The sequence below is a fragment of the Hypanus sabinus genome, chromosome 26 (assembly GCF_030144855.1).
Source record: "Hypanus sabinus isolate sHypSab1 chromosome 26, sHypSab1.hap1, whole genome shotgun sequence".
Lineage (NCBI taxonomy): Eukaryota > Metazoa > Chordata > Chondrichthyes > Myliobatiformes > Dasyatidae > Hypanus > Hypanus sabinus.
Genome location: NC_082731.1, coordinates 31,061,513 through 31,088,159, shown reverse-complemented (window position 1 = coordinate 31,088,159; position 26,647 = coordinate 31,061,513). Strand labels below are relative to the sequence as shown.

The following is a 26,647-nucleotide window of genomic DNA, read 5'->3' as shown; positions in this document are numbered from 1 at the left end:
CAGAGTGAATCTCCCTCCACACCATCCCATCACACACTCCTGGGGTCAGACACAGAGTGAATCTCCCTCCACACCGTCCCATCACACACTCCCGGGTTCAGACACAGAGTGAATCTCCCTCCACACCGTCCCATCACACACTCCTGGGATCTGACACAAAGTGAATCTCCCTCCACACCCGTCTCATCACACACTCCCGTGGTCATCCCTTCACAGGAGGGGTGTGGAGGATCTGTGTGGGTAGGAGAGACAGAGGCTGAAGGGGGACCTGATTGAAGTTCACAGGATTTTGAGGAAGACAGATGGAGCAGACAGTCAGAATCCTTTTACCCGGGAGACACGTCTCAGACTAGAGGGTTTGGAGTTGAGCTGAGAGGCCGTAAGTTTAAGGGAGATGTGGGAAACAAGTTGTTTTTCACTTCCATATTCAGTCATGGGTACCTCGCTATCCTGCCAATGTGTTGCTGAGGTGGGTACGACGGAGGAGTTTCAGACCATTAAGGTGGCACACCGATGTGAAGACGTTGTGTAGGCAGAAGGGATTAGGTGTTAGTACAGCATTGTGGGCCAAAGGGCCTGAACCAACTATATTTACACTGACCTGTCTCTCCCCCCACAGAGTTCACTGCCAGAGGTCCACGTCTGCGTTCACACATCTGCCACGGGCAACTCAGTTACAGTTGCATTATATCCCCGTCAACAACCCCCAACTGCCCGAGATTCTATCCCTAATGGATGACAAAACCAGAACAGAGGTACACATGCCGACAGCACCCGAGGGTGGGTTGGAAGCGCAGCTCCTCCCCCCTGAATCGAGACCACGTCTTCCCTACATGGGGGGGCGGTGAGTGCGTTGGTGAGGGGCTTCTCCCCGGTGTGGATCTCCTGGGAGTCCAGGGAAGAGTTGATGAGGGCCCTGCTGCACGTGGGGCAGGAGAAGGGCCGCTCGCTGGTGTGGGTGTGCCAGCAGGTACGAGCAACAAGTCAGGTGAAGCTTGTCTCCTTGTTGTGAACCTGCCGGTGCCTCCACAGGTAGGAATAGCGGACGAAAGCCTTCCCGCAGACGGTGCAGTAGTAGTTCCTCTCCCCGGTGTGGATCACGAGGTGCTGCTTCAGGTACCGGGGTCTTTTGAAGACCTTGCCACACTCGGGGCAGGGGTAGGGGCGCTCCTCGGTGTGGACGTGCTGGTGCCGCCACAAGGTGCAGGTGGTACTGAAGCTCATCCCGCAGTCGGGGCAAGTGTGGGGCCTCTCCCCCGTGTGGGACCGCTGATGGATTTGGAGCTTTGACAACCCAGCAAAGCTCTTCCCGCAGAAGGGGCAGGTGAAGGGCTTCTCCCCAGTGTGAACTCTCCGGTGCTGCACGAGGTGGGATGACTGGACGAAGGCTTTGCCACAGTCGAGGCAGCAGAAAGGCCTCTCACCGGTGTGGGTCCTTCGGTGCTGAAGTAGGTGTGAGGAGCGAATGAAGCTCTTGCCGCACTCGAGGCAGGAGAAGGGGCGCTCGCCGGTGTGGGTGCGCCGGTGCACTACCAGGTGGGAGGAGTGGCCGTAGGCCTTGCCACAGTCGGGGCAGGAGAAGGGCCGCTCGCCGGTGTGGCTGCGCAGGTGCGCCTGCAGGTGAGAGAAGCTGCTGAAGGCCTTGCCACACTCGGGGCAGGTGATACTCTTCTCCCTCGTGTGGATCCGCTGGAGTCGAGAGAGGTCCTGGCCGCTCTTCAAGGCCTTGCTGCAGTCGTCACACCTGAAGGGCCGGATCTCATTGTGGGCCAGCCGGCTGTGGTGTGGCACGGACTGGTCAGGAAACACATTCCCACATAAAATGCAAGGCAACAGGTTCTCCCCAGAGGGTGCTCCCCCCAGCACACCCTCGCCACCCTCGGAGACAGGTATGTCCATGAGGACGTCACAGGGCTCTCCTTCCATCGGTCGTCGTCTGCTGTTTGTCAGATCCTGGCCCTGCCGAGTCACTCTGCAGGATCTTGGTGTGAACGCTTGGCTTCACCTTTTGGCTCCGACGCTGGTGTAGTGTGGGACAAACAACTCAAATCTTTCTCAGCAGTCTCTGAAAAGACAGAAAGGAGACTTCTAAATGGTGGTTCATGGTAGTTATTTTATAACCTGTCTCTGTAATTGTCACACATAATTCTGTTTTACCACTTTACGTTTAGCATGATCTGTCTAAATGCTGCCAATATAAAATCTTTTTCATGAATTTAAGTGACAGTAATAAATCAAAATCTGCGCTGTGGTGCCAAATTCACATCCAGTATTACTATTTAAATGGTTCTGACTCCCAAATCCAGTGACTTTTTTCATTAATTTCCTTCCAGCCCAGCACATTTATGTATCTATCCTCTACTTAAATACAATGTTTAAAATATGTTACTAAAGGCGCTAAAAAGCTGATGATCTTAAATGATCTTAAATGATCTCAGGACAATTTGCATAATGAATAACCAGAGAAGAGCGTGATGCTGAACTTAGCTTTCCAGATTTTGCAGAACGTTGATGGCAGAGACATTTCCCATAATGTACCGCGCGCCAGAAACCGCTCTATCTCATTAGCCGGCGACCTTCCCACCACGGGACGGAGAATCAATCGACTACACTACGCATGCTCAAAGTGCGGGCCTCGCTCCACTGTAAATTACCCTGGGCGGTGGACAGCTCCCGGCCGCAGTGTCCCACTCGGCAGCGGGGTTGGAGTCGCCGGCAGGGACCGGTCAAGATCGGCGGAATCCGGGAGGAAACACCGGGCAGATGGGCCGCGCAACCGGAAAGCAGATTTCGCCGCTGCACGTTGCCGGAACCGAGGCTCCACGTGATCCCGGCGCCCGCCCGCCGAACGATACCCGCGATTGATTGGCTTGGCCTCTGATATACAGGCCCCTTAGCCAATCCGAGGAACGGATGGTCTGAACCCTGCGGTTGTCATCCAAACAAAGGGACAGCGGAGTGGGCGGAACCGGGATCGGTTGATTGATGGGTCGGTGGACGAAGCGGACCCGGTGCCCGGTGCCCAGCAAAGGACCGAGTTATCCAATTAGTATTGGAATTGGTTTATTGTCATTGTAAAAAATATCGCCTGGAAAACTTTACTCAATCACAGTGTATCAGAATCAGGTTTAACATCACCGGCACATACCGGGAAGTTTGTTAATTTAGCGGCATCAGTACAATGCAAAACATGATAATGTAGAAAATAAAACGATTAAATAAGTAGGGCGAAAACAAATTTTTACAAATTAGTGAGGCGGTGTTCAATGTCCATTTAGGAATCGATGGCTGGGGAGAAGCTGTTCTTGAATTGCTGAGTGTATGCCGTCAGGCTTTTGTACCTCCTCCCTGACGGTAACAGTGAGAAGAGGCCGTGTCCTGGGTGATTTGAGTGCTTCCTGAGGCGCTGCTGCTTGGAGATGCCTTGGACACAATGGAGCTGACTAAATTTCCAACTCTCTGCAGCACAGAAGTGACAATGGAATGCGGAATTTAGAGACTGTGCAGTGCGGGCGGATCATATATATGGTCATCCAGTAAGGAAGGGGGCATGGAGGGATGAGGATGTCCTAGTCAACTTGCTCCTGGGGCTGGCGAAATCCGCCATCCGAGGGTCTTGGAAACGGGTGGCGGGAGGATCTCTCCGGGCAGACTGCCTGGCAATGTTTAGGGGGTATGTTCGTGCTCGGGTAACTATTGAAAAGGAACACGCGCAGTCCACAGCGGCCTTGGAGGAGTTTCGAGACCGTTGGGCTCCGCGGGGTGTAAATGCCATCGTGGATAGGGATGGCAACATTCTGGTGTAATGTCTATTGTCTATTTGTAGTGCAGTAATTGTGTTTGCCACTGTTTTGTATATATTGTATAGCACCGAAATTTGTAATAAAGGATTTTGTAAAAAAAAAACGGTGCAAGATCTGCGTCCCTGTTTCTCATCAATCAGGCCGGGTCATCTTCCCATGGCTACGATCGGGAAGGAGGTGCAGAGGTCTGTAATAACACATCACCAATTTCAGGAGCAGCTTGAACCAACTGACCATAATAAGACCCTAAGATTCAGTACGGAGCAGAATTAGGCCATTTGGCCCATTGAGTCTGCTGTGCCATTTCATCATGGCTGACCCATTATTCCTCTCAGCCCCAATCTCCTGCCTTCACATCCCCTGCCCCCTCGTATCACTTCATGCCCTGACCAATCAAGAATCTATCATCCTCTGCCTTAAATATACGTAAAGACTTGACTTCCACAGTTGCCTGTGGCAAAGAATTCTGCAGATTCACCACCCTCTGGCTAAAGAAATTCTTCCTCACCGCCGCTCTATTCTCAGGCTGTATCCCCTGGTCTTAGACCTCACCCCTCTCCATAGGAAACATCCTCTCCACATCCACTCCATCAAGGCCTTTCTCTATTCGATAGGTTTCAATGAGGTCTTCTGAATTCTAGTGAGCACAGGCCCAGAGCCACCAAACGCTCTTCATATGCCAAGCCGTTCAATCCTGGAATGATGTTTTATCAATCTCCTTTGAATCCTCCTCAGTTTCAGCACATCCTTTCCAAGATGAGGGGGCCCAAAGCTGCTCACAGCACTCCAAGCGAGGCCTCACTGTATAAAGTCTCAACATTACATCCTTGCATTTATGTTCCCGTCCTCTGGAACTGAATGAAAACATCACGTTTGCCTTCTTCACCACAGACTCCACCTGCAAACTAACCTTTAGAGATCCTGCACAAAGATTCCCAAGTCCCTTTGCACCTCAGATTTTTGCATTTTCTCTCCATTTAGAAAGTCACATTTACTAAAGTGCACATCCATAAACGTCCTGAGACTGTGTCCCATCTGTGGACTTTTTGCCCTTCTCCTAGTCTAAGTCCTTCTGTAGCCTCTGTACTTTCTCAAAACTATCTGCCCCACCACCGATCTTTGTATTCTCCACAAACTTGGCAACAAAGCCATCAATTCTGTTATCCACATCATTGACATATAATGTAAAAAGAATCGGTTCCAGCACAGACCCCTGTGGAACACCACTACTCACTGGCAGCCAATCAGAAAAGGCTCCCTTTATTCCCACTCTTTGCCTCCTGCCAGTCAGCCACTGCTTTATCCATGCTCGAATCTTTCCTCTAATACCAAGGACTCCAATTTGTTAAGCAGCCTCATGTGTGGCACCTTGTCAAAGGTCTTTTGAAAATCCAAGTACACGACATGAACCAATTTTCCTTTGTCTATTCTGCTTGTTATTCCCTCAAAGGGCCAGCTGGTGGCGCAGTGGCATCAGCGCCGGATTCTGGAGCGAAGGCACACGAGTTCGAATCCAGGTCGGGCCACTCCCGAGCGCGCTTTCCATCTGTGCCAGGGTTAAGCATCGAACGAGCCCCTTGGCCTCGTAAAAAAACAAGGGTTGAGTCAGGAACGTTCTTACCGTGACCCGGTTAATCCAAAAGGAGACCAACGCCTGCACCAGGCGCCAGACAAGAATGGCTGACTGCTAAAAAAAGAATTCCAACAGATTTGTCAGGCAAGACTTCCCCTTGTACTGACTGTGGGCTGTCTCCAAGGACTCTGAGACCTCGCCCTCAATAATCAACTCCGTCTTTCCAACCACTGAGGTCAGACTAACTGGCCGGTAATTTCCTTTCTTCTGCCTCTCTCTCTTCTTGAAGAGTGGAGTGACACTCACAATTTTTGAGTCTGCTGGAACCATTCTGTAATCTAGTGATTCTTGAGAGATCATTAGGAATGCCTGCACAATGTCTTCAGTCACCTCTTTCAGAACCCTGGGTGTACACCATCTGGTCCAGGTGACTTTCAGTTTCCCAAGAACCTTCTCCCTAGTAATGGTACCCACTTCACACACTTCATGACCCCTGACACCTGGATCTTCCACTCGAACAACTCTAGCTAACCTGCCTAAAAGGATATAGTTACAGACCAGTCCATCACAGGTAAAACCCTTGTTGTGACTGTGAACAGAGTCACCAGAGAGACATGGAAGGTGACTTCAGCTTCAGTGACTTATCTACCTTCAGACCTTTCAGTTTCTTGAGAACCCTCTCCCTTCTGACCCCTGACACTCTGGAAATTCCACCACACTGCTAGTGTCTTCCACAGTAAAGACTGATGCAAAATCAGTTAATCTGCCTTGTCCCCCATTACCACCTCTCCAGTGGTCCGATACCCACTCTCGCCTCTCTTTTATATTTTATGTCTCTGAAGAAACTTTTGGTAGCCTTTTTAATATTTCTGGCTCGCTCACTTTTCCTTCTTAGTGACTTTTTAGTTGTCCTCTGTTGGTTTTTAAAAAGCTGACCAGTCCTCTGACTTCCCACTCATTTCCGCTCTGTTACAGGCCCTCTCTTTGGCCTCAATGTTGGCTCTTGTTCGCCACAGTTGTGTCATCTCGCCTTCAGAAGACTTATTCCTCTTTGGGATGTATATATCCTGGGCCTTCTGAATTGCTTCCAGTACAGCAGAGGAACAGGACCAGTTAAAAAGTTAATCAAAGCCCCCCGAAATCTAATCCCTCGCACCTACACAATGTCCAAATCACTCCGTCTCCTCATGCTTATCTGAACGGCTCTTAAACACCTGTCAAGTATTTGCCTTTACTGCCACAGGCAGCATATTCCAGGCATACTCTCTCTAAAAAAAAATCCCTCACATCCCCCCTGAACCTACCCACTCTCACCCTCAGTGAATGCCCTCTGGTATTAGACCCCTCTAACCTGGGGGAAAAGAGATACTCCCTGTCCACTCTACCTCTGCCTCCCGTAATCTTGTAAACCTCTATCTGATCTCCCCTTAGCCTCCGCCACTCCGGAGGGAACAATCCAAGTTTATCCAGCCTCCTGTGATAGCACACGCCCTCTAAACCAGGCAGCGTCCTGGTGAACCTCTTCTGTGCCCTCCCCAAAGCCTCAACATCCTTCCTATAGTGGGGCGAGCAGAACTCTACGCAATACTCCAGATGCGGCCAAACCAGGGCTTTATGAAGTTGCAACACAACCCCTTGACTATGGAACTCAATGCCTGGACTAATAAAAGCAAGCATTGCATAAGCCTTCCTAACCACCCTATCCACCGGTGCAGCCACTTTCAAGGAGCCATGAACTTGGACCCTGAGATCTCTCTGCTCAGCAGCACTATTTCAGGTCCTGCACTTAACAGTGTACTGTCTCCTTGTATTTGCCCTACCAAGGTGCAACACCTCACATTTATCTGGGTTAAACTCCATCTGCCACTTCTCTGCCCATACCGGCAACTGATCTATATCATACTGAATTCTACACTATCCACAACTCCACCAATCTTGGTATCGTCTACAAATTTACTAACCACCCACTCATCGGCATTTTCATCCAGATCATTTATATACATCACAAAAAGCAGAGGTCTCGGCACAGATCCCTGCAGAACTCCACTAATTACAGACCACCAGCTTGAGCAAGTCCCCTCAAGTATTACCCTCTCTCTTCTATAAACAAGCCAGTTCTGAACCAAAACAGCTAATTTGCCACGGATCCCATGCACCTTAATCTTCTGGATTAGCCTCCCATGAAGGACTTTGTCAAATGCCTTCCTAAAATCCATGTGGACAACAACCACTGCCTTCCCCTCATCAGTCTGTCTTGTCACTTTGTCAAAAAATTCATCAAGTTGGTAAGGCATGACCTGCCATGTACAAAGCCATGCTGGCTCTCCCTAATTAGGCCATGGGTTTCCGAGTGCTCAGATATTCTATCTCTATGATTTTTATTGAGGAATTTCCCTTCAACTGGAGTGAGATTTACTGGTCCGTAGGTACCCAGAATTCTCCCTTGTTCCCTTCTTAAACATAAGCCACTCACCAGAGCTCTGGGACCTCACCTGTGGTGAGAGAGGACACAAGGATACTGGTCAAGGGTCCAGCAAGTTCACCTCTTGCCTCCTTCAGTAACCTGGAATAAACCATCTGGCCTGAGGACTTATCCATGAGGAGGCCCACCACTTCCTTCTCCTTGACCGAAGTGCCCTAATGTATTTATACACTCAGCACCGATCTCTTGCTCCTCCATTTCCTTTTCCTTGGTAAATACTGAACCAAAGTACACATTAGGCACCTCACTCACATTCTCTGCGTCCAAGCAAATGTTCCCCCCCCCCCACCACCCCGCCCCGTCCTTGAGTGGCCCCACCCTCTCCCAAGTTTTCCTCAAAATTCTCGATACATGTATAAAATGCCTTGAGATTCACCTTAATCCTACTGGCCAAGGACTTTTCATGGCCCCTCCTGGCTTTCTTCATTCCCTTTAGTTCCTTTATACTCCTCATGTGCTTCCTTTGATCCAAACATCTGAAGCTTTACATAATTTTTCTTTTCCTTCTTGACCAAATTCATCATCTCTCTGGATATCCAATGTTCTCTTGTCTTTCCATGCTGATCCTTCCTTTTGACAGGAACATACTTTTCCTGCACTCTGTGCAATTGCTCTTTAAACACCCTCCACAGGTCTGATGTGGACTTGCCAGAGAGAAGGTGTTTCCAATTAACACTTCTTAGTTCCTGTCCAATGCCCTTATAAATTGCCCCATGTCAATTTAAAATTGTTTCACAAGGACCTTACCTATCCTTGCCTCTAGCCATCCTGAAAGTTAATGAGTTGTGGTCACTGCTCACCCACTGAAAGGTCAGTCACCTGGCCAGGATCATGACCCAGCCCCTCCTTTCATGGGACAGTGCACATACTGATTTAATAAACTCAACTTGGTCTGACCTCTGGGGGGGTGGGGGCACAAGTTGGAGAGGTGTTCTTTTCATGAAATTCTGCACCCTTTTTTCTCCAAACATACCTTTGCTCATTGCGGCCAAAAAGTTCTATCTTAACTTCATCAGTCCACAGGACTTATTTCCAGAATGCATCAGGCTTGTTGAGATATTCCTTTGCAAACTTCTGATGCTGAATTTTGGCCGCAACGAGGGAAGGTATGTTTGGAGAAAAAAGGGTGCAGAATTGCATGAAAAGAACACCTCTCCAACTGTTAAGCACGGGTGTGGATCGATCATGCTTTGGGCTTGTGTTGCAGCCAGTGGCACGGGGAACATTTCACTGGTAGAGGGAAGAATGAATTCAATTAAACACCAGCAAATTCTGGAAGCAAACATCACACCGTCTGTAAAAAAGCTGACGAAGAAAAGAGGATGGATTCTACAACAGGATAATGATCCTAAACACACCTCAAGATCCAGAATGGACTCAAGAGGTGTAGGCTGAAGGTTTTGCCATGGCCCTCCTAGTCCCCCGACCTAAACATTATCGAAAATCTGTGGATAGACCTCAAAAGAGCAGTGCAAGCAAGACGGCCCAAGAATCTCACAGAACTCAAAGCCTTTTGCAAGGAAGAATGGGCAAAAATCCCCCAGACAAGAGTTGAAAGACTCTTAGCTGGCTACAGAAAGCGTTTACAAGCTGTGATAGTTGCCAAAGGGGGTGTTACTAAGTACTGACCATGCAGGGTGCCCAAACTTTTGCTTCAGGCCCTTTTCCTTTTTTTATTATTTTGAAACTGTAAAAGATGGAAATAAAAAGGTAATCTTGCTTAAAATATTGAAGAAATGTGTCATCTTTAACTTTATGCCTTTTGGAAATCAGGTCATCTTTTACTTGCTTAGCTATTCACAGTAACAGAAATTTTGACCAGGAGTACCCAAACTTTTGCATGTCACTGTACCTGCAACATTACCTCACGGCTCCTAAATTCAATTCCACGATTAACAAAGGCCTTCTTAACCACAGAGTCAACCTGCGCAGCTGCTTTGAGTGTCCTATGGACTTGGACCCCAAGATCCCTCTGATCCTCCACACTGCCAAGAGTCTTACCATTAATACTATATTCTGCCATTATATTTGACCTACCAAAATGAACCACCTCACAATTATCTGGGTTGAATTCCATCTGCCAATTCTCAGCCCAGTTTTGCATCCTATCAATATCCCGTTGTAACCTCTGACAGCCTCCACACTATCTACAACACCCCCAACCTTTGTGCCATCAGCAAATTTACTAACCCATTCCTCCACTTCCTCATCCAGGTTATTTATAAAAATCACAGAGTTACAGTCCCAGAACAGATCCCTGAGGCACTCCACTGCTGACCGACCTCCATGCAGAATATGACCCGTCTACAACCACTCTTTGTCTTCTGTGGGCAAGCCAGTTCTGGATCCACAAAGCAATGTTCCCTTGCATCCCATGCCTCCTTACTTTCTGAATAAGCCTTGCATGGGGTACCTTATCAAATGCCTTGCTGAAATCCATATACACTACATCTACTGCTCTTCCTTCATCAATGTGTTTACTCACATACTCAAAAAATTCAATCAGACTTGTAAGGCACAACCTGGCTCTGACAAAGCCATGCTGACTATTCTTGATCATATTATACCTCTCCAAATGTTCATAAATCCTGCCTCTCAGGATCTTCTCCATCAACATGGAGAAATGAGGGTTGAATTCAACAGGTGTGAAGTAATGTTGCATCTCCATAAAACTATCTTTAGACCTCACTTGTGTCCAAATCCATCACGGATAAAGCTCCCCCTGTCACCCATCACATATAGACGGAGAACCGTGCAGGAAAGCAGCACCCACCATCCAGGACCCCCACCATCTCTTCCCGCTCCAGCTGTCAGCAAGAGGGTACTGGAGCCCCAGGACTCGCACCACCATCCCTCAACCATCAGACCTTTGACCCAAGAGGGGTAACTTCATTTGCCCCTTCACCGAATTGCTGCTAGAAAATTTGGACTCTCTTCCAAGGACTTTTTATCTGAGGTTATTGATAATTCCTGCTTATTTATGAATTTTATTAATTATATATTTTTATTTATTTGTATTTTTTGTGTATCAGTCTGTTGTGGTCTTTCTTTGATCCTATTGTGGTTATTGGAATTATTGAGCATGGCTGCAAGGAAATGAATCTTGGGGTTGCAGACAGGCTTTGTATTTGCAGTACAGTGTTCGGTTCCGGTCGCCTCATTAGAGGAAGGATGTGAAACCTTTAGAGAGGGTGCTGGGTGCTGCCTGGATTGGAGAGCGTGTCTTCTAACGATGGGTTTACCCAGACAATGTTTTTCTCTGAAACAAAGGAAGCTGAGAGGCAGCTTTATAGAGGAATGTAAGCCGGTTAGAGGCAGAGATAGAGTGGACAGCTCGAGACTCCTACTGAGGCAGAAATGGCTTAATTGTACCCCTTCTGTAGGAGGCATAATTTTAAGGCGATGGGCAGAAAGTTTGGTGGAGGTGTCAGGTGTCACACGGAGAGCGGTGGGTGCGTGGAACCCACGGCCGGGGCGATGGTGGAGGCAGACACACTGGGGACATTTGAGAGGCTCAGGAATGGAAGGGTTAAGCGGGAGGGTGGGGTCAGGTTGGCCTTAGAGATCTTGGGGTTAGATCTGGTTGGTTTGTTTTTACAACAGCCCGAAGCCTCACGCACTTCCCACACAAAACGCTGCAGCAGATACCGACCTCAGCTACTGCAAAGCAGCCGCTCTTGCACACTCCCGGTCCCAGACCACGCTGTAATCCATCTGCTACATCCCTACCCTGCACTATTGATCTTTTCAAGCTCTTCTGCAGGCCCCCTGCTGTCGACAGGATGTGAGGAACACGTTACCACATGACGAGGCAGAGGCCGGTACAGTAAGGACATTTAAAAGACTCAAACAGCAACTTTGTCAACAGAGGAACGAAGGGTTATGTGGGAGGGAAGTGTTAGATTAAAACACCAGTACAACATTCTGGGCCAAAGGGCCTGTACTGTTCCCTGTCCCAATGTTTCAAATCAACAGACAAGGAATTTTAAAGAACACTAATTTATTTTTTTTACAACAGCATTAAAATACGGCTCAGAATTTCACCACTTCCCATATCTACATTAACAAATCGACACAGTAGATACAGCCCAGCTCTAATCCAACGGCAACGTCCACAACCACAACTCCTCTCCCACCCTCCGAGTCCCACAGTGTCCCAGCCTGGAACATATCAGCCAAGTGTGTATCGTCACCGAGTCCCAATCCTACAACAGATCTCATCCCTCCACACTGTCCCATCACACACTCCCGGGGTCAGACACAGAGTGAAACTCCCTCCACACCGTCCCATCACACACTCCCGGGGTCAGACACAGAGTGAATCTCCCTCCACACCGTCCCATCACACACTCCCGGGGTCAGACACAAAGTGAAACTCCCTCTACACCGTCTCATCACACACTCCCGGGGTCAGACACAGAGTGAAACTCCCTCCACACCGTCCCATCACACACTCCCGGGGTCAGACACAGAGTGAATCTCCCTCCACACCGTCCCATCACACACTCCCGGGGTCAGACACAAAGTGAATCTCCCTCCACACCATCCCATCACACACTCCCGGGGTCAGACACAGAGTGAATCTCCCTCCACACCGTCCCATCACACACTCCCTGGGTCAGACACAGAGTGAATCTCCCTCCACACCGTCCCATCACACACTCCCGGGGTCAGACACAGAGTGAATCTCCCTCCACACCGTCCCATCCCACACTCCCGGGGTCAGACACAGAGTGAAACTCCCTCTACACCGTCTCATCACACACTCCCGGGGTCAGACACAGAGTGAAACCCCCTCGACACCGTCCCATCGCACAACCCCGGGGTCATCCTTTCACAGGAGGGGTGTGGAGGATCTGTGAGGGTAGGAGGGACAGAGCTACAGGGACAGCTTGGAAGAACTTGGGTTACATTGTCCGGAGTTGAAAGGATTATGTGAAGCATCGATGGGGTAGACAGTCTGAATCTTTTTACCAGGGAGAAAGGTCTCACACCAAAATCAGGGTGAGAGGGGAAAAGTTTAAAGGAGATGTGCGCGGCAGATTGTTTTTTACTTCCGCAGTTACTCTGCTTTACTTTCTCCACTAGGCTCTGCCAACTCCACTTACACTGACCCGTCTCTCCCCCCCACAACGTTCATTGCCAGAGGCCCACGTCCTCGTTCACACATCTGCCATGGGCAACTCAGTTACAGGTGCATTATATCCCCGTCAACAACCCCCAACCGCCCAAGATTCTATCCCTAACGTAGGACGCAACCAGAACGGAGACACACAGACGGCATCTGAGGGTGAGTTGGAAGCCGTCCCCCCGAATTGAGAGCACGTCTGCCCTACATGGGGGGGTGGGGGTGAGTGCGCTGGTGGGTCGGAGTTGAGAGGATCAAGTAAAAGCCCCCCCACAATCAGGATAGCTGATTGACTCTATCTGCCGATGGTTCTGGAGCTGTGACGAGCCAGTGAAGCCCTCCCCGCAGACGCAGAAGGTGAGGGGCTTCTCCCTGGTGTGGATCGCCCAGGAGTCCAGGGGCTGGGAGGAGTTGATGAGGGCCCTGTTGCATTTGAGACAGGGGAAGGGCCGCTCGCCGGTGTGGGTGTGCCAGCAGGTAGGAGGAACGGGTGAAGGTCTTTGCGTCAGGCAAAACTCCTTTCCTTGGTGTGAACCCGCTGGTGCCTCCGCAGGTTGTAGGAGCGGATGAAGGCCTTGCCGCAGATGGTGCAGAAGAAGTTCTTCTCCCCGGCGTGGATCACCAGGTGCTGCTTCAGATTCCGGGGTGCCTTGAAGGCCTTGCCGCAGTCGGGGCAGGGGAAGGGCCGCTCCTCGGTGTGGACCTGCCGGTGCTGCCGCAGGCTGCAGGTGGTGCTAAAGCTCATCCCGCAGTCGGGGCAAGGGTGGGGCTTCTCCCCCGTGTGGGTGCGCTGATGGGCCTGCAGCTCTGACAACCGAGCCAAGCTCTTCCCGCAGAAGGGGCATGTGAAGGGCTTCTCCCCAGTGTGAACCCTCCGGTGCTCCACAAGTTGGGAAGACTGAGTGAAGGCCTTGCCACAGTCGGGGCAGGAGAAGGGCCGCTCGCCGGTGTGGGTGCGCCGGTGGCCCTTTAGGTGGGAGGAGTGAGTGAAGGCCTTGCCACATTCTGGGCAGGAGAAGGGGCGCTCGCCGGTGTGGGTGCGCCGGTGCACTACCAGGTGGGAGGAGTGGCCGTAGGCCTTGCCACAGTCGGGGCAGGAGAAGGGCCGCTCGCCGGTGTGGCAGCGCAGGTGCGCCTGCAGGTAGGAGAAGCTGCTGAAGGCCTTGCCGCACTCGGGGCAGGCGACGCTCTTCTCACCCGTGTGGATGCGCCGGTGCCACATGTGGTCCAGGCTGTTCTGGAAGGCCCTGCCGCAGTCGTCGCACCTGAAGGGCCCGATCTCGGTGTGGGCCAGCCGGTGGCGCCGCAGCGTGGACTGGTCAGAAAACACCTTTCCGCAGAGCGAGCAAGGCGACTGGCCATCCCCTGGGGATGAGCTTCTCTGCACACCCTCTCCCCCCTTGGAGGCAGGTACATCTGTGAGGAGGTCATTGGGCTTTCCTTCCATTGGTTGTTTGCTGCCGTCAGCCGGGTCCCAGTGGGTCAGAGTCCTTGGTTTGAGCGTTTGGTCTCAACTTCCTCTGTCCTAATGCTTCATCCTCGCTCGATGATGCTAAGGGCAGACAAAGCAAGCCCTTCACAGCAGTCTGATACCTAAAAATACAAACAGAAGACATCTAAATGTAGTTTAATGGTGGGAAATGTTACAATCTTTCTCTGTAACTGTTTCAAGAGCTAAGATATAGGAGCAGAATTTAGCCCCAAAAAAGCCTTCTCCGCCCTTCCATCATGGCTGATTTATTATCCCTCTCAAACCCCGTTCTTCTGCCTTCTCCTCGTATTCTCCGAGGCCCGGATTGATTAACAACCTATTCACCTCTGCCTCTGCCTTAATACACCCGCTGCTTTAAATGGACGTCCCCCAATCTGAGGTTGAGTCACTGTGTTCCTGTTTTATGTTGGCATGATCTATCTGAAGGTTCACATGGTTATCAAGTATTTCGATAGAATCGACAGTAATAAGTCAACACCTGTACTGCTCTGCCGAAATTCGCATCCAATATCACCTGGCTCCCACATTCTGGACGTCGTTCTGTTAACTATTGCAGCAAAAGAATTTATACCTCTGTTCTCTGCTCAAAAGCAACAAAATCGGTGAAGGGGAGGGCGCTAAAACCTCTGAAATTAAACTAGTCAGAACAAAATGTACGTAGAATCAGCAGCAGAGAACGTGATAAATAACAAGAGTTTCCAAGCGTCAGCCAATGGAGCATGGCGGACACTTCTCCCACAATGACCCGCGCGCCGAAGGCCACTCTATCTCATCAGCCCGCGCCCACCGGACCACGGGACTGAGTATCGGTCGACCAAGCTACGCATGCTCCGAAGACCGGGCCTCGCTCCCGTGTAAATTAACCTGGGCGGTGGACACACCCCTGGCAGCGGGGTGGGAGTCACCAACAGGAGAGGTCAGGATCAGGGGAATCCAGGGGGGCAAGCACCAATTAGATGGGCCGCGCAACCGGGAAGCAGACGCCGCCGTTGATGGCACCGAGACCACCCACGTGATCCTAGCGCCCGCCCACATAGACGTCATTGGTGTGTATACACATACCCTGCTTGGCGCCAGGTTAACAGGCCCTTCCGCCAATCAGAGCTCCGCGTAGTCGAAACCCGCTGGTTTTCATCCAATCAGTGCATCGACTACGTGAGAGGGCGTGAACCAAGACGGATTGATTGATGGGTTGGAAGAGCCGGATGTCCATCAAAGAACTCAGTAATCGAATTGATATTAGTATTGATTATTGTCACATGCCCCAAAATGCATTATAAAAAAAACTTGCGTTGCATTCTGCTCATCCGAATCAATCAGTACACAGAGCTGCAGCACATCGCCGGCTTCCGATCCAGTCTGGAAAACGCCCATCACTCGACGCCTCCTTTCCGGAACGGCGCCAGATTCCCAGCCAGGGAATGCTCCCTCGGTCTCGGAAATATCAGGCCGACCAGAGGAAGGGGCGTTGACCCAGTGTGGCGGAACGACAATGATTCTCTTCCCCCTTTACGAGCGAAACGGGGTTGGGGGGCTTCTTGGCGATTTGCCGGGGCCGCGGGGAGAAGCTAAACAGTTAGCAGCCGCCATCAAACGCAGCCCAAACTGGCGGAGAATTCCAAAAGAACTCTCCACTATAGAACAGCCACTCACGAAGAGGGGCAGGAGACCCTCCACGCCTCCTTCACCGTATCAGGAAATTTTATCCAGCAGTTTTCCTCGATTTCTCCCACTCAATCAAAACAGCTTCACTCTTTGTCTGATCCCGGGAGTGTGTGATGGGATGGTGTGGAGGGAGATTCACTCTTTGTCTGACCCCAGGAGTGTGTGATGGGACCGTGTGGAGGGAGATTCACTCTATGTCTGACCCCGGGAGTGTGTGATGGGATGGTGTGGAGGGAGTTTCACTCTGTGTCTGACCCAGGGAGTGTGTGATGGGACGGTGTGGAGGGAGGTTCACTCTGTGTCTGACCCCGGGAGTGTGTGTGATGGGACGGTGTGGAGGGAGTTTCACTCTGTGTCTGACCCCGGGAGTGTGTGATGGGACGCTGTGGATGGAGATTCACTCTGTGTCTGACCCCGGGAGTGTGTGATGGGACGGTGTGGAGGCAGCTTCACTCTGTGTCTGACCCCGGGAGTGTGTGATGGGTCGGTGTGGAGGGAGATTCACACTGTGTCTGAACCAGGGAGGGTGTGATGGGATGGTGTGGAGGGAGATTCACTCTGTATCTGACCCCGGGAGTGTGTGATGGGACGGTGTGGAGGGAGATTCACTCTGTGTCTGACCCCGGGAGTGTGTGATGGGATGGTGTGGAGGGAGATTCACTCTGTGTCTGACCCCGGGAGTGTGTGATGGGACGTTGTGGAGGGAGTTTCACTCTGTGTCTGTCCCCGGGAGTGTGTGATGGGACGGTGTGGAATGTGAATTACAGGGATCTTCGCAGTGTGGCGGAGCAGAGGAATCTTGCAGTCTGCAGCTCGTCAGAATTGCCCTGCAGGTTGATCGGGTCAACAGCAAATCTGCAGATGCTGGAAATCCAAGTGACACACACAAAATGCTGGAGGGTTTCGGCCTGAAACGTTGAACGTGTCCCCTTCTCCATAGACGCTGCTTGACCTGCCGAGTTCCTCCAGCATTTTGTGTGAGTCTTACGGTGGGGGGGGGGGGAATCGTTGAGTTCAAGAACTGCGAGGTAATGCTGCAGCCCTTTCAATCTCGGGTTAGATCACTCTGCGAATATTGTATTCGCTTCTGGTCTGCCTCACCGTCCAGGATGTAGATCATTTGAAGGTGGTACAGAGGGGATTTGCCCGGATTGGAGGGCATGTTCTTGTGAGGATAGGTTGAGGGAATTCTGGCAGTCAAAGAGGATGAGATCGAATGGATGGCCAGACTCGTTTTCCCAGGACAGATGTGGCTCAACGAAGGTGATTGGAGGAAAGTACAGCGCTGACAGACGGCGGCATTTCACGCGGGGAGTGGTGGGTGTGTGGAACGCATTACTGGGGCGGTGGTGGAGGCAGATAAATTGGGACAATTTTACAGGCTCAGACAGCAATCGGAGTGGGTTAAGTGGGAGGGTGGGATCAGATTGGTCTTGGAGATCTTGGGGTTACATCTGATTTATTTTTTTTAAACCACAACATTGAAATACAGCCCAAAATGCCCCACACTTCCCGTAACTAACATTTACAACACGGCACTGCAGATACAGTCCAAGCCTATTACAACCAAGGCCCCCCCCCCCAAGCATCTGAGACCCAGAGTATCCCCAGCGTGGAATGCTTCGGCCAGTCGCGTACCGTCACCCAGTCCAAGTCCCGAAATCCCTTTGGCCTTTTCATCCCAGGTGCACTACGGTCGTGTGGCAGAGTTCAATCCTGGCATTCTCCGCCAAGGAGGCTGTACATTCTCCCCGTGACCGTGTGGGTTTCCTCCAGCTGCTCTGGTTTCCTCCGACCGTCCAAAGATGTACCAGTCAGTCAGTAGGTTAATTATCATAAATTGTCCTGTGATTGGGCTAGGGTTAAATCATGGGTGGCTCGGAGGGAGAGTCTATTCTGCACTGTATCTCTAAATAAACTATCAGAAGCGTGTGGAGGCTTTGCAACAAATGCAGACGAGATTCGCCAGACGCTGCCTGGTTTAGAGCGTATGAGCTATAGGGAGACGTTAGACGAACTTGGATTAAATAACTCTCCTCGGGATTTCAACCGGGTACCGGTAGAACCGATGTTTCGATGACAAACTCTGCTACCTTCTTCAGGGCTGATCCCTGGGCATGTCTAGTCCAGTGGTATTTATAACCCGATCATCCGTCCCTCCCAATTGCTTAATTCTCAGCCACAGCGTAACGGCAAAGAATTTGAACAAAGTTCAAGGTCTCCATAAGTAAAGAGCTGGAATTCGATTGTAGACTAGGTGGGACAACGGAAACCTGATTGGACAAGGACTGACCAATCAGGAGGGGTGGACGACGGGGGTACAAATACCGCCCGAGCATCATCTGTGATGACAATGGCAGAGTCTGTCATTGAAACGGCGGCTCAAATCGATACCTGTAGGCCCGAGAAGAGTTAATGTGGAAAACACTAGATACCTTTTCAAAATTTAGATACTTTCTCTGACATGGTGGAGGGCAAGGGAAGTTCCAAAGGTTATGAGAGGCATAGTTGGAGTGGACAGCTGTATCTATCCCCCCCCCCCCCCCGCAGCCCCGTGTGGAAATGTCTAATACCAGAGGGCATGCAGTTAAGACAAAAGGGCGAAGGTTAAAGATGCGTCCGACAGGTTGACGGGTGCCTGGAGTGCTGGTGGTGGCAGATACAACAGAGGGTTTTCACAGGTCCTCAGATGGCCATGTGAATGTCTGGGAGACGTGTGGACATTGTGAAGGCTGAAGGGATTGCACAACAGCACTGTAATACATAGGAACAGAACGAGGCCACTCAGCCCATCTGCCATTACATCATGGCTGATGTACTATCCCTCTCAACCCCACTCTCATCCAATTTTCTTGTAGCCTTCCACGCCCTTACTAATCAATCCCCAGTTTAAATACACCCAATGACTTGACCACCACCACCATCTGTGGCAATGAATTCCACAGATTCCCCCCACTCTGGCCTGCCCTGCACCCCCCCCCCACCATCTCTGTTCTCAAGGGACGTCCTTGTATTCTGGAGCTGTGCCCTCTGGTCCCAGACCCGCCCACTATCGGAAACATCTTCTCCACGTCCACTCTGACTCGGCTTTTTAATATTCGACAAGTCTCCCCTCGTTCTTCTAGACTGCAGCGTGTACAGGCACAGAGCCATCAAACATTAACCCTTCCATCCCTGGGATCATTCTCGTGAACCTCCTCCGGGCCGCTTCCAACGCTAGCAAACTCTTAGAAAGAGGGCCCAAAGTTGCTCATGGTACTCTACGTGGTCTGGCTAACACTTTACAAAGCCTCAATGTGGTCATTCCTTGCTTTCATATTCTAGTCCTCTCGAAACAAATGCCAACATCACATTTGCCTGCCTCACCAGCGACTCGACCTGCAAATGGACCTTTAGGGAATCCTGCACGAGGACTCCCTTCATTTCTGAATTCTGAACTTGCAGCACTTCCTCCATCTTCCCCAGTTTCGAGGCTAGTCTCTGCCTCTACTCCTCCTACCAGAGTGCACGGCCATCCACGTCCCTACTCCGCATTCCACCCGGTACTTCTTCGCCCACTCTCCCAATCGGTCCAAGGCTCCTGCTTCCTCAACACCGCCTGCCTCGCTGTCACCTGCAAACTTGGCCGCAACGCCTTCGATTCCGTCATCTGAATCATTAACGTACCATGGGAAAAGCAGCGGTCCCGATGAAACAGCCAGAGAAGCAACAAGGACATCAAGCTGGATGAACTCAGCAGGTCGGGCAGCATCCGTGGAAACGAGCCGTCAACGTTTCGGGCCGAGACCCTTCTTCAGGACTGAAGGAGGAGGGGGCAGGGGCCTATAAAGAAGGTGGGGGGAGGGTGTAAAACCAATCAGAGGAAAGATCAAGGGGTGGGCGAGGGGACAGGCAGGAGGTGAAGAAGGAATGTAAGGGGAAAGCACTATGGGTGGTAGAAGGAGGCAGTATCATGAGAAGGTGATAGGCAGCTGGAGGAGGAGGCAGAGTGAAACTGGGATGTGGGAAGGGAGAGGGAGGGAATTACTGGAAGCTGGAGAATTCGATGTTCATACCAAGGGGCTGGAGACGACCCAGACAGTTTATGAGGTGTTGCTCCTCCCACCTGAGTTTGGCCTCATCATGGCAGTCCATTGTGGTGGACGGACTGGAGCTGCTCAACGAAGCGGTCCCCCAATCTGTGTCGGGTCTCGCTGATGTAGAGGAGGCCGCACCGGGAGCACCGGATGCAATAGATTACCCTAAAAGACTCACAAGCGAAGTGTTGCCTCACCTGGAAGGACTGTTTGGGGCCCTGAATGGTGGTAAGAGAGGAGGTGTAGGGACAGGTGTAGCACTTACGCTTACAGGGATAAGTGCCAGGTGGGAGATCTGTGGGGAGGGATGTTTGGACCAGGGAGTCCTGGAGGGAACCTAGAGGGAGAAAGATGTGCTTCGTGGTGTTGAAGGTGGCAGAAGTGACGGAGGATAATATGCTGGATCCGGAGGCTGGTGGGGTGATAGATGAGGACAAGGGGGACACGGTCCCTGTTGTGGTGACGGGAGAATGGGGTAGGCACGAAGTGCGGGAAATGGAGGAGATGTGGGTGAGGGCATCATTGATGACGGCAGAAGAGAAACCACGATTCTTAAAGAAAGAGGACATTTGAGATGTCCCTGAACGGAAAGCCTCATCCTTGGAGCAGATGCTGCAGTGATGGAGGAATTGGGAATAGGGAATAGCAACCAGAAAAGGCCCTCTCTAAGTCAGCCAGTCTTCCATCCATGCTCGCACTTCTCCCTCAATAACATGGACTCTCGCTAAGCAGCCCCACGTGCAGCACCTTGTCAAAGGCCTTCTGAAAATCCAAGTACACAACATCCACCGACTCTCCTTTGCCTACCCTGCCCGTTACTTCCTCGAAGAATTCCAACAAATTTATCAGGAAAGTTTGCCCTTTGAGGAAACCATGCTGACTTTGGCCCATTTCATCACGAGCCTCCAAGAATCCCGAAACCTTACCCTTCGTAAGGACCCCAAAATCATAGCAACTATTGAACTGGCCTATCATTTCCCGTGCGCCACACACAAAATGCCGGAGGAACTCGGCAGGCCAGGCAGAATCTATGGAAAAGAGTAAACAGTCGATGTTTCAGGCCAAGACCCTAATCTGTACTGACCAAGGTGCCTACTTTGCTCCGGTCCTAGCTGACCGCTCCTGGCCCACATCCCGCTCTTTCCTACCCTGTCCAAGTGTCAATGTGAAACTACCAACTTCAGCCACTCCCTCTGGCAGATCGCTCCACATATGAAATGCTGGAGGAACTCAGCAGGCCAGGAAGCATCTATGGAAAGGAGTAAAAGGTCAACATTTCCAGCCGAGGCCCATCCTCAGGACTGGAATTGAAAAAAAGATGAGAAGCCAGAGTAAGACGGTGGGGGGAAGGGGAGGAAGAGGTACAAGTGGTCAGTGGCAGATGAAATTGGGAGAGGGGGCAGTGAAGTAAAGAGCTGGGAAGTTGATTTGTGGAAGAGATAAAGGGCTGGAGAAGGGGGAATCTGATAGGCAAGGACAGAAGACCATGGGGGAGGAGCACCAGAGGGAGGTGATGGGCAGGCAAGGAGATAAGGTAAGAGAGGAAAAAGGGAATGGGTGGGGAGGGCAATTACTGTAAGCTTGAGAAATCGACATCGATGCCATCGGGTTGGAGGCTACCCGGACAGGTCACTCCTCCAGCGTGTGATCTCATCTCGGCTGCAGAGGCGGCCGTGGACTGACAGGTCGGACTGGGAAGTGGAATTGAGGTAATTTCCTGTTTTTTGCCTCCCTCCCTTCTTAAAGAGTGCAGTAACATTTGCGACTTGCCCAGCCCTCCTCTGGAAATGCTACAGAATCGATTGACTTGCAAAAGATCACAACTTGTGCCTCCACAGTTGCTTCAGCTGCCTCCGGGGAGTCCACCCTCTGCCCTGTTCTGTGAGCACCGACCACAGTTACCCAGATCCCATCGCACAGAGTTCACCTCCAGAGGCACAAGTCCTTGTATGCACTGCTGCCCGGATAGCCTCACTTGCAGCTGCATCACGTCCCCAACCAGATACCCAGAAGTTAGGTGGGCAGGGGCTGAGGTGGATGAGTTGCTCCTGTGAAAGAGGGGGGAACGTGGATACAGCACCCGAGCGGACAATGGAAGCACACGCTCCCCTGAATGAAGGCCGAGGCAGAGTGCGTTTCAGATGGCCCAGCGGTTGTGAGGACTGAGTGGAGGCTCTCCCACAGTCGGTGCAGGTAGAGTGCCCCTCTCCTGTGTGGGTCCTCCGGTGGTTCTGGAGCTGTGATGTCCCACAAACGTGGAAGGCAAAGGGCTCCACCGCAGTGAGAGCTCCCCATAGACCAGGAGCTGACGAAGGCCTTGCCACACTCGGGATAGGAGGAGCCAGCCGCAGGCATGGGGAGAGGGTGAAGGCCTTGCTACTCCCGCGTCAGGCGAAGCTCGTCTCATCGGAGTGCACCCGCCGGTGGGTCCGCAGGTTGGAGTACCGGGCGAAGGCCTTGCCGCAGACGGCGCAGTAGAAATGCCTCTCCCCGGCGTGGATCACGTGGTGCTGCTTCAGGTTCAGGGGGCTTTTGAAGGCCTTGCCGCAGACGGGGCAGGGGAAGGGCCGCTCCTCGGTGTGGACCTGCCGGTGCTGCAGCAGGATGGAGGACGTGCTGAAGCTCTTGCCGCAGTCGGGGCAGGCGTAGGGCCTCTCCCCCGTGTGGGTCCGCTGGTGGGCTTGAAGCTGCGAGGAGCGGGCGAAGCTCTTCCCGCAGAAGGTGCAGGTGTAGGGCTTCTCCCCGGTGTGGATCCTCCGGTGCACCTGCAAGTGTGAGTCGTAGGTGAAGGCCTTGCCGCAGTCGGGGCAGGTGAAGGGCCGCTCGCCAGTGTGGGTGCGCCTGTGCCTCTGCAGGTGGGACGAGTGGCCATAGGCCTTTCCACAGTCGGGACAAGCGTAGGGCCGCTCGCCGGTGTGGGTGCGCCTGTGCCTCTGCAGGTGGGAGGAGTGGCCGAAGGCTTTTCCGCAGTCGGGGCAGGGGAAGGGCCGCTCGCCGGTGTGGGTGCGCAGGTGCGCCTGCAGGTGCGAGGAGTGGCTGAAGGCCTTGCCGCACTCGGGGCAGATGAAGTTCGTATCGCCAGTGTGGATGCGCTGGTGCCGTGAGCGGTCCGGGCCGGTTTTGAAGGCCTTGCCGCAGTCGTCGCACCTGAAGGGCCGGATCTCGGTGTGGGCCAGCCAGTGGCGCCGCAGCATGGACTGGTAGGCGAACACCTTCCCGCACAGCGTGCAGGGCAACGGGCCCTCCCGGGCGGGTCTGCTCCTCGGCAAGCCCTCGCTGCCCTCGGCAGCGGGTATCTCCACAAGGATGTCACTGGGGTTTTCTTCCATTGGTTGTTGCTGCTGTCAGTCAGGTCCTGACACTCCTGAGTCACTTCGTGAGATCGTGGTGTGAACGCTTGGACTCAGTTTAGCCTGCTGTGGTTCTCCACTTAGGCTCGATGATGCTGTTGTGAGAGGGACATAGAAAGCAGTCTCTGATACCTGAAAAGGTAAACAGAAGTCTTCTATATATATATGTTAACTGCAGTAAATTTTACAGCCCATAACAATAACTGTAAAACATAGCTCCATTTCACCATTTCACGTTTGGCACAATCAAGCATACACATTTTTTCCCCACATAAGTGACAGTAATAAATTAAAACCTGTACCACTGTGCTGAATTTAGCATCAAATATCTTTTTAAATGGTCTGAGTCTCAAATTCAGTACTTCTTTCCCCAGCTTCCTCGTAGCCCAACAAGGTCATATCCTTGCCCTCTGTTCAAAGCCATTATCAGGTTGCAATATTTTTTTAAAAAGTGTTACTATCAGTGCTAAAAACCTGATGATCTGAAATCAAAATATTCATGACAAACTGCGACAAGAAGAATCAGCGGAGAGCGCGATGAAAAACTTGGATTTCGGAGTTTCTGCAAACAGTAGATGGTGAGCGTATATCCCACAATGCCCCGCGCCCCTGAAACCGCTCTACCTTTTCAGCCAGAGCCCTCCGCACCACGTGACGTCGAAAGAACGGACAACACTACGCATGCTCGGAAGTACGGGCCCCGCTCCAGAGTAAATCACCCGCCCTGGCACCGACGCGGTGGACAGTCCCCGGCTGCAGGTTCCCACCCGGCGCCGGGGTAAGAGTCGCCAACGGGAACCGGTGAAGATCGGGGGAATCTGGCAGGAAACACCGACCCGACGGGCTGCGCAATCGGGAAGCAGGCGCCGCCGCTGCCCGTTGGCCGAACCGAGCTCCCACGTGATCAGATGCGGCGTCATCACAACTCCCCCGCTTGGTTTCTGATGGGCAGGCGCATTCGCCAATCCGGGTTCCCGGTGAACCCAACCTTGCCATCCAACCAATAGGATGGCTGAATGGGTGTAACTAGGACCGGTTGATTGACAGATGGGCGGATCAAACGTACCGGGTGTTGTCAGACACAGTAATCAAACCCATCCTATTTAAATAGGGAACCATTCGATACTCGGGGGTAAAGGGGTAACAGAGGGGTAGGATCTTTCCTGAGCCTGGTGGTACATTTGCATCTTCTGCCAGATGGGAGAGCGGTGAGATGATGCAACCAGTCAAGGGCACATCCAAAGTTTGCAAAGGGAAGCTATGACCTCCCTCGTCGGGACATATTCTGGAATTAGGGTATATATCAAATAATCACTTCAGCAACCAATCTGAACGTGGATTGCAGATTAAATTTAGAATACAGTCCTGGACAGCGTTTCCCAGGCCTGTATTCTAAATTTAATCTACAATCCACTTTCCCAGAGCTGTGGACAGCAGGTAATTTATAAACCAGACTATGTTGATTAGCATTTGCTTTGGGTGTCTGGAGTGTGGGTGCGAAGACGCAGGTGTGAAAGTTACACGTGTAATTCACAGTAAGCATTGTACATACGTTATGAATACTGAATTGTCCTTTGATCTTCAGCAAACAAAGTGTCATGTAATCAAACAGAATCACTTTGTTGAATAAAAGACTACAGTGTCTCTCTAGAGATTTTGTTCACATTACAACACTGCCTAACCTCACCAAGCTTTGAAGGACGAGGCGGCAGCAATGGCGAGCCTTCTTCCTGGCCCATCGCAGGCCCTCCGAGATGCTAATGCACAGTGTTTGCAGCCAGCGAGCTCTGGTCTCTCCACGTCTCTGTTCCGAAGTCAACCGTTCGATCCCTGGGGTTGTTGATGCCGAGCGAAAGGTTGGTGGTGTGGTACCTCTCAGTCTGGGGACCCACCTTGACTCCTCTCCACCTGCACTGTCAGCGGTGACGGCCACGTGCTTGTAGGGGTCAGCAGCTCCACAGATGCTGTTCGGCCTGATAAGTTCTTTGTCTCAAAGTCCAGTTTACAGAGTTGAATTGAATTGACTTTATTACTTACATCCTTCATATACAGGAGGAGTAAACATCTTTACGTTATGTCTCCGTCTAAATGTGCAATTTATAGTCATTTATAATAAATAGTCTATACAACAGGACAGTCAATACAATCTGATGGCCTGGTGGGAGAAGCTGTCCCGGACCCTGTTGGTCCTGGCTTTTGTGTTGTGGTACCGTTTCCCAGATGGTAGCAGATGGAACAGTTTGTAGTTGGGGTGACTTGGGTTCCCAATGATCCTTCGGGCCCTTTTCACACACCTGTCTTTGTAAATGTCCTGAACAGTGCTACAGATGCGCTGGACTGTCCGCACCACTCTCTGCAGAGCCCTGCGATTAAGGGAGGTACAGTTCCCATACCAGGCAGTGAAGCAGCTAGGTATGATCAGATATGTCTGGCTAAGATGGTGCCTGCTCACGGTGCTCCCTCAGTTGACATCTTCTCGATAGACCACAAAACCCTGAATTTCCATAGCTTTGCATGGGGTTTTTACGTTGAATTTATCTCTGGAACGGTTAGAGCCTGTGAGTTCAGAGTCTGAGACAGCGTTCTGCTGCTTTGCTGTCTCCGAGAAGGCTTCCGGAGGGAAGCTGGAACCCTCGAGGCCTCCATTTCACCGACTGAAGCACCCAGGCAGATTGAAACACCGAGGAGAATGCAGAAGCTGAACGAGGGTTCAGCAGCAACTGCCGGCTTGAATCATTGATGGGATCGCTCTGCTGCTGGAGAAGGAGTCACTGTGTAGCGAATTGCCGCAGCTCGCGGGTATACACACTTATGTTCCAGTGGCGTCCCCCGCGTTTGATTATGCCCAGGGACGTTACCGAGTTGTGGAAAATTATTTTTATTGTGCAGAGGAGGGAGCTTGAGGGTCAATGTTCTGTTGCGTTTTGTGTGGGGGTGGGAGTTTGGGGTTTGGTGTTTTTGTGTTTTGTGTGGGGGGTGGGAGTTTGGGGTTTGATGTTTTTGTGTTTTGTGTGGGGGTGGGAGTTTGGGGTTTGGTGTTTTTGTGTTTTGTGTGGGGGGTGGGAGTTTGGGGTTTGA

General features: G+C 51.5%; 1 protein-coding gene across 1 annotated transcript; it reads right to left on the bottom strand.

The window, feature by feature from the left end:
* Positions 1-249: 249 nt before the first annotated feature.
* On the bottom strand, positions 250-25,174 carry LOC132381727 (zinc finger protein 585A-like). Its single transcript, XM_059951300.1, has 8 exons — positions 24,194-25,174; positions 22,613-23,701; positions 22,195-22,267; positions 19,643-19,792; positions 18,437-18,485; positions 13,503-14,476; positions 2,655-2,892; positions 250-1,999 (listed from the first exon to the last, which is right to left on the bottom strand). Exons 2-8 carry the CDS (start codon positions 23,546-23,548, stop codon positions 985-987), a joined length of 3,435 nt encoding a protein of 1,144 aa, XP_059807283.1. The 5' UTR covers positions 23,549-23,701; positions 24,194-25,174; the 3' UTR covers positions 250-984.
* Positions 25,175-26,647: the final 1,473 nt, after the last annotated feature.